The sequence below is a fragment of the Priapulus caudatus genome, unplaced genomic scaffold, assembly GCF_000485595.1.
Source record: "Priapulus caudatus unplaced genomic scaffold, Priapulus_caudatus-5.0.1 Scaffold14, whole genome shotgun sequence".
NCBI classification, from domain to species: Eukaryota; Metazoa; Priapulida; class Priapulimorpha; order Priapulimorphida; family Priapulidae; genus Priapulus; species Priapulus caudatus.
In genome coordinates this window covers 695,984-704,496 of record NW_014577075.1, presented here as the reverse complement: position 1 = coordinate 704,496, position 8,513 = coordinate 695,984, and the positions used below count along the sequence as shown (strand labels likewise).

Below are 8,513 nucleotides of genomic sequence, written 5' to 3'. Positions count from 1 at the left end.
CCGTGCGTAGGAAGGGGGAGGGGGTTTCTTCCGCCGTGCGTAGGAAGGGGGAGGGGTTCCTTGCACTGTGCGTAGAGAGGGAGGGGGGTTCCTTGCGCCGTGCGTAGGGAGGGGAGGGGGTTCTTACGCCGTGTGTAGGAAGGAGGGTTCCTTGCTCCGTGCGTAGCAAGGGGGAGGGGGTTCTCCCGCCGTGCGTAGCAAGGAGGAGGCGTTTTTCCCGCCGTGCGTAGGAAAGGGGTTTCTTCCGCCGTGCGTAGGAAGGGGGTTTCTCCCGCCGTGCGTAGGAAAGGGGGGGTTTCTTCCGCCGTGCGTAGGAAGGGGGGGGGGGTTCTTCCGCCGTGCGTAGGAAAGGGGGGTTTCTTCCGTCATGCGTAGGAAGGGGGGGGGGGGTTCTTCCAGAAATGGTTGCGGTGTTATGATGTTATCTATATAATCAGTGCTAACGGGAACCAGCAGGCACGCAGGAGACGCAGAGATGCCGGAGCGTGTCTGAGATTGATTTGCACCGTCTGTGAATGCCAAGCGTGGTTATATAAAGCCATTATGGACATTAAAGCTAAGGTTGCTCGTACGGAAACGTTGCAAAAAAAACAGGTGGCGTAGGCATTGCGATCATGTTTTCGTGTTCGTCCCTAGCTCCTAAATGTCAAATAACACGCATACGACAACCTTTTTTTCGCGCAACTCGATCGATTGGCGGAAACTAGCTCCTGCTGTTAGCTCCTGTTAGCTCCTGTTAGCTCCTGTTAGCTCCTGCTGTCAGACAGACTCGTCTGCGAGGTCAATCAGGATTCAACCTGCGCGAATCGTTTAACTATAATACGCAACGGCCAGAGGAATCTATCGGCTAGCGCTTCTGGTGCGAAAAAAAACCCCGAATGAGCTTAAAACGTGAATTCTAAGCGTTTCTATGGGGTTTATGTAAAAACTGCGTGCACAAGGCTTAGCTGAGCACGCAGGGGCTGTTTGAGCTTTCTAGCGTACCAGCGTTTTGTTACAGGTTTCCTTTCGTCTAAAGTGGCAAAACATCGGATAGCAGCAAAACAAGCATAGAGATAATAGTAGAGACGCGTTAAAGTTAAAGATGCGTACGATGTCAACCTTTCTAAAAAAATATTTGAAAAAAAACGTCAAATGTGTCACGTAACTATAGCAACGCGGGCGGGGGTCCCCTGACAGGCGACGCTGCTACGAGCAATGTCGTCTCGAATGTTTCAGAAACTGATGTCTACTCGATCACGTGGCAAAAGGACGGCAAGCTGATATCACAGGGCCCGTACCTGTTTGCTGACGTTACCTCCTATAGCCTGCCGAACAGCCCTTCACGCTGGGATCTAGTCATCACTGGAGTGAACAGCCCGCGACACGTCGGTAGCTACAGCTGCAACTACAAAAAGGAGAAGCTCGAGATTTACGTTCACGTACAGAGTATGTCATTACACACGCCTACTACTGTAACTACGTCTGTGACTCACCCTTCGTTATAGGCTATACACTAGATAGTACTCGTTTACAATGTGAAGGTGCAATAGTACATTCATTCACACGCAACCTCCCCCTCCTCAATCGGTTGCCAACCCAATCCGATAGAATTAAACTCAGGTACGTAATAATACGCAATTCGCGTGTAATGTGGTTGGTTTATTTACCCAAAATCCGGGAGACGTATAAACCAACACTTCACGGCGGCGATTATTACCATCATCGATTATTGATCATAAATCAATATAAACTTAGATGTTGGGCCAGGTGCGAAAATCCCAGCTATTTACCAGCGCCGTCAATCAACTGTTGCAGCTCCGCTGACGTTAGTCATGACGCCGAACTCGTCACCAGTAATTGTCACCGTCGGCGACACGGTTGACATCCTGTGCGACGCGGAAGGTAACCCGCCACCCGCCGTCATGTGGACACGCGAGGTAAGCAGACGACGATAGCGACCAGTTGACCTCTGCGACCGCGAAAGGACATAGTCGCATTGAAACGATATTGTGACTGTTCATACGTGGCCGATGACGTATATCATGGGTTAATAATGATATTTGACAGTTTGTCATTATTAAACCCTGCGTATATGAATCGTAAAACCTATATCCTAGTATATCGGCCGGATAACTACGTAACACAATCCGATTTACGATTACAGAATAGTATCATATTTTAGGAAAATAAAGGTGTAGGAAAATTGAAAATCTCACGAATATGATGTTCAGATGTAGGCCTACCATACGTTTTAAGAGAATATGTTCATGCTGATAATTTTGAATTATTAAAATGATTTTTATAAATTCTTGAAGCCAGATTTGAAATGAAATTACAACCTTGTAACATGACCAAGTATCTCACGTATATATTATATTATACCGCCTATACCATATAATAGAGCCAGAGTGAATTTATTAGTCTGGTGCTATTAGTGTATCATATTATGGTCTGTAGTAAGGAAATAGGATGCTGTATATACAGCGTGTGCTATACATGCAAAATGAATCATCTGTAGCTGAAGCTCGTGTATAAATAAACTTAGTAGTAACGATTACGGTAGTACGTGCTAAATGAGCGCGCGTGTGTGTGCACACATTAGCAGAGGTGAATAATGACACGATATTGTCACCATATTGACACCCAATTGACACCTTATATTTGTCTTTATTTACTTGATATTATTATTCAAGATACATAAAGAGAGATTATTATGTACCGGCTTTATATATATATAGATATAATATATATATTAATATTATACTAAATATAATGGTAGTATATGATAGTATCAATTATTTATACTCGATTACTCGTTAAACAATAAAAGTATATGAAAAAAAACGAAGTAAAAAACTATTGTTGTAAACGTTACTGGATAAACCTAAACAGCCTGTTTATCTTTTTAGGACAAACACCGTTGCTCAAAAACGTTCAGGAAGGACAAGAGTGTTCAGAATCCGCAGCGGGAAGCACTCGAGGTCGTGAAGAAGAATCGTATAGATTTCAACTCTGTAGAGGGATAATCTGAGTAACCTTATCAAATAATACGCTACCCGTGCGCATGGATTTAGAGCCGCGCTTACATCCAGTTTGTTTGCCACGGCTGGATCCTTATAATGTCGTTGATTGAAACATATTAATGGCTGTGTTCGACGGGGTGGTAAGCGTTTGCAACCGACGATCACTGCGCGCGTGCCGTGCGTGGTGGTGTGCTGGTGTTGTGGTGTGTGTGTGTGTGTGTGTGTGTGTGTGTGTGTGTGCGCGCATGCGTGCGTGTGTAAACGTGTCTACATTCTCACCCGTTCGTTTAAAAAGCCCCAGCAACCGAAATAAACATAAAGGTGGAAACGCTCACGAGGCGTTTCTTCTCAGAATTACAATGAGATTTTTCGCACAGGAATGTGGATAAATGTGAATTCTTAAGTGATCGATTATACGACTCAAGTGATCTAGGAATAACGCGCGCACACTCCAAGTGACCGCTTCATGCCGTTTTACTTAATTGAACTAATTATTGTTTCGCACGTTTACATTAGCGCGCCCTATATAACTGGAAATACATGTGGTCTATGCCACGGAATCTAGGTCCGATCGGACATCTCTGGTCCGAGCGGCGTGCACATGGTCAAGACATGCTTATATAACATACTTATTATACGTTAAAATGCTTATAGTTCGCCCCTAAGATTGCTCGATAACGTAAAAATACACTAAATATTATGAATTTGTCGCTATAGGCTTATTTGTAAGCGCATAGTTTAACCTGCCGAGCGTCGCTGGCATACTTTCGCTCGATTCAACAACGTAAATCGTGCGTGTGTTCCCAGTATAACCCCGTTTTGGAGCCATGAATAAATGCACTAGGTTGCCACGCGTGCGCCAACGCCTTGCTATATAAACTGCACTCAATCTTTGCGTTCCTGTGAAGGAATGCCGCCGATGCAATAACACCAATGCCGCAATCGTTCTGATTTATAGCGACATCTGCCCGCGTGGTATTTTTATTTCTAGGTAAACGCTGTTTTCACAGAGTATTTCGGGGAGAATCTGTTTATGGAGAACGTGACGATGGCGGTAGCCGGCACGTACGTGTGCACAGCGAGCGTTCGGCAGACAGACGAGGTCGCTGAAGCATCGGTAGAGCTGAGAGTCGAACGTAGGTCGTCATTCTTACACAATATCCCACTTCCGAACAATACCGAACCTCGCACTGAGATTATTAATTTGTGAATAATGGCATCCCTATGAAGATTATTTTGTCATTATTCACCCCTGATATTATTTGAAATGATCGTTCGATGATGTTCATGATGATTGAGTGTGTCGTACAGACGCGGTGTTGTATTACCGATAAGTTGTCTTCGTTAATTTTAGTTAGTTAATTGTCTCTAATTAGTTCTCTTAGTAATATATATTTGTGTTGTAAAATTTCTTAACGTTATTGTTATAGTATATCCAAGAACAAAAAATATTAGGTTATCGATTATGACAGCCGCTGAAATCCACTTGATTAATCGTTAATCGATAATCGGCGCGTACGTGCATTAGCAGACTGGTCAAACATATAACCCCACGTTGCGTGTGCGTCAATCAGGAATCCTTACAGACATCTCTTCACGCATGCGCAGACGGTAGGATGCCAGTCATTCGGCGTCGTAACTTGCGTAGCTATATGTATCTAGCAGGGAGCGATCCGATCTTAGTTCTAGCTACAAAAGCAACAGATGCGCGCGAGCATTATGACATGTTCAAGAAATCCAAAATTGAGAACACAGCCCGAGACCTATAGACAAAAACCCGCCCAAGCTTAACATTCTTGCTTTTCGGACTAGAAAAATAAATCCGTTTTTTCTTTATATTTTCCTTCTCCTTTATCGTATCTACTTACTTTATCTAATCTTTACACACAATAAGGATAAGAGATGATGTAGGTACTGTATATTAACGTTAGTCAGGACATACACAAATCAGCCCGCAGTCGCATGTATTTAAAAGGATGGAGAGGAGACTAGATACTATCAAACATGTATTCGAAACGTGAATCTACTCTGATCGCATCGTTTACGAAGAATGTATATGGAGTGTAAAAGTAAGCGTTTCACATGTGCTATAAGACAGGTTCAGCAACCTGGTGAATGAATACGATACCTGGTGAATATATTTATGTATGTATAGATAGATGAAGAGATGGATGGATTGATTGATAGATGGCTGGGTGGATGGATGGCTGGATGGATGGACCGACGAACGGACGGACGGACGGGCGATCGGGCGGGCGGGCGGGCGGGCGGGCGGATCGACGGACAGACGGACAGACGGACAGACAGACAGACAGACAGACAGACAGACAGACAGAATTATATAATATACTATATAATAATAGTATATAGCTTACCTTATTAAGTATATTATATACATTATATAAGATAGAATGGTATGGGATAAATAGGAGTCATAGACGGCCATAGATAAATGTTTGCTAAACATTGCTCTATAACCTGCATTCATTGCGCAATTGTGTTTACCACAAACCGTTACTGACTTCAATCATTCAGCTAAAGCCAGAAATACAAGAAACCAAGGCCAAGTATACCATGCCCGACATAACTCTAGGCGAGCAAGGTTTCTATCTCGTTTCTGTTGAGTTCAAAGGGGAAGCCCGCGAAGTTATGATCACATGGCTACAAGTCGGATCGGACATTCATAACTACAACAAGTTCTTGCTTCCTGATTCAAGGTATGATCAATGGCTTTCAGCATTTCGTAACGGGAATACAACTACTATTTGACAGTGCCCATGGATTTCGAATAGGTCGACCTTGATCGCAGTGGGCTGCAATTCTCTCTCGTCGCGCCATTTGCCTCGTCTTTCTTGCTGGCTTTGACACGCCGCCTTCTGTCTCGCAAACGAATCTGCTCTCCTCCTGTACTCACGCCACTCGTCGCCCATTGCTTAATCTCTCTCTCTCTCCTCTCGTGCTACTCTCTCTTCTCTTCTCTCTTCTCTTCTCTCGTCTCTCTCTCTTCTCTTCCTCGCTTCCCTCCTTTGTCTGCCCACTTGCTCTTCCATCATTTACTATCAAGTATTATTTCTCTAATCGTTCAATCTTAAATGGCCCCCACTGTGCACGTGTTCGCTTTTGCTCCGCTTCACGTGTACGCGTTTCAGTATTCAGCTGCTCGCCATGCCTTCACAGCAACCGAGATCTACAGCGAGGACCGGTATCGTAAACCTGCGACTACGAGAGCAGGATGGCTCAGCATTCATATAGATGTACGCAGCGACGACCATGGATGTTACACATAGTGTCCGGCACCAACTCGCACGCAAGAGCTGCGGAGGATTCATTGCAACCTCAACCGCGCTGTGTTTGTACAAACTGGCTTGAAGAGAGTTTCCCTCACTTTATTAATGACGTTGCGTTAGCTCTCCCTTGAGTCACATTCATCTTTACGAGCAAACGCGTCTCATCTCATCTTCATCTCTCTTCGTCTCTCTCATTCTCTGCTCTGCTCATTTCTCTCCTTTCTCGCTCTCTCTCTCTCTCTCTCTCTTTCTCTCTCTTTCTCTTTATCTCTCTCTCTCTCTCTCTCTCTCTCTCTCTCTCTCTCTCTCTTTCTCTTTATCTCTCTCTAACTGGGAAAGTTCGTAGAACTCTGGAAGTTTAAGAACCCTATTTCTGTAGAATGAAGCGTCCCTGGGAATTTTGCCACGGCTGTTTGAGCGCCTGATCATTATTATCGTGTCATGGCTGTGTTAGTTAAAGATTTAGTTCACAAGGCAATGACAAAGATATGATATGAACATTAAGCACATTTGACACGCCGATTCTTTTGCGAAAAGGCCATACTCAAATTATAGTGGATATTGCAACTTTTTTGTTCCTTGTGTAAACGTGCGAGTCTAACATAGGTTGCTCATGCTTTACAGGAGAGCCGTTTGCGGTCGAGCTGTCCAGCAATAGTATAGGCTATAAGCACGACGCCATCTTCCTGATGTGGACGACAAAATCGTACGCGCCCATTCTAAGCTACATCGTGCTCTACAGGGCTGAAGAGGTATGCTCACATCTAATATAAAATAGTAATTCATGACACAAAAAATTGCAAAACCAACGCTTTACATTGCAAAAGACCTGTTAGTCTTAGTGGATCATCCACAATTAATTAAACTCAATAAGCCCTATAACTGTTACAAACAAAGTACAAAGAAGCCCATCATTTGTTTCTCGGATGCATTATTGATGATACCAGGAGTGTAAATATAGTCTATGTTATACACTCCTGATTATACTAATGATGCGGTATTTTCCTAGGACATCAACAAACCGTGGAAGCGAATCAATGTTCCGGCAGAAAAGTCGGATGGCAGCGAGAACCACTATGGCTCATTCGAGATCACGGGTCTACATCCAGACTCCGTCTATCAGATACAGATTCAGGCAAAGAACCAGCACGGCGTCAGTCGCATCGAGGACACGTGGGAGCTAAGGACACAGCCAGGTCAGTCAGGCTATAGCAAGCACACATCTCTCACAGTCATTCCGCAATCATTTAGCAACGCGTATTATATATATCAAGAGCTAATAATGACAGAGCTAATAATGTCATTATTAGCTCCTGTATATATATATATATATATATATATCACCCGTAACATTGTCCCTAGTGTGGAATGACCTGTTAAATATGCTGAAAAATAACATGAAAAGCATTTAGTATACGGTAGCTCAGTTCTCTTTATTTCGTCTCATGTATGATGTTTTCTTACAGAGGGAAAGGAGGTTGAAAAGCCACAGAGCAGACCCAGGCTAGGTAATAATTCACATCTCGCATGCTTGATTGCGTTCTTAAACTATACATGACACGCTATTTACTTGATAGGAAACACTATCAAATACTACGCTGTGTATTGTAGATTTGGAGTGCAAGATAACGCGACACCGGAAATACACAATAAACTTTGTTTGATATGTATTCCTGAATATATATATATATATATATATATATATATATATATATATATATATATATATATCAATTATTTATACTGAGTACTGTTAAAGTTAAAAACTATTGTGTAAACGTTACTGATATAACCTGAACACCTGTTTATTTTTTAGGACCAAACACCGTTGCCTCAAGAACTGTTCAGTGAAGGACAAGAGGTTTCAGAATTCGGCAGCGGGGAAAGCCTCGAGGTCGGTGAAGAGAATCGTATAAGTTTCAAACTCTGTAGAGGATAATCTTAGTTTAAACCTGAATCAAATAATACGCTACCGTGCGCATGGATTTAGCAGCCGCGCTTATAATCCAGTTTTGTTTTGCACCGGCTTGGATCCTTTATAATGTGTTGATTGAACATAATGGCTGTGTGTCGACGGGGTGTAAGCGTTGCTAACCGACGATGCATGCGCGCGCGTGCGTGCGTGTGTGTGTGTGTGTGTGTGTGTGTGTGTGTGTGTGTGTGTGTGTGTGTGTGTGTGTGTGTGTGCGCGCATGCGTGCGTGTGTAAACGTGTCTACATT

At 43.4% G+C, this 8,513-nt stretch overlaps 2 protein-coding genes across 2 annotated transcripts in view; both read left to right on the top strand.

Moving 5' to 3' along the window:
- Positions 1-2,219, top strand: part of LOC106809073 (neural cell adhesion molecule 1-like) — a 17,806-nt gene extending 15,587 nt beyond the window's left edge. Inside the window, exons 3-5 of the mRNA XM_014812026.1 lie at positions 1,219-1,428; positions 1,798-1,919; positions 2,214-2,219. Of these exons, the coding sequence (XP_014667512.1) occupies positions 1,219-1,428; positions 1,798-1,919; positions 2,214-2,219 (338 nt within the window). The remainder of the gene's footprint in view (positions 1-1,218; positions 1,429-1,797; positions 1,920-2,213) is intronic.
- Positions 2,220-5,579: 3,360 nt separating this feature from the next.
- LOC106809067 overlaps positions 5,580-8,513 on the top strand; it is a 3,736-nt gene continuing 802 nt past the window's right edge. Inside the window, exons 1-5 of the mRNA XM_014812013.1 lie at positions 5,580-5,722; positions 6,155-6,207; positions 6,917-7,044; positions 7,302-7,488; positions 7,759-7,800. Coding sequence (XP_014667499.1) covers positions 5,580-5,722; positions 6,155-6,207; positions 6,917-7,044; positions 7,302-7,488; positions 7,759-7,800 — 553 coding nt within the window. The remainder of the gene's footprint in view (positions 5,723-6,154; positions 6,208-6,916; positions 7,045-7,301; positions 7,489-7,758; positions 7,801-8,513) is intronic.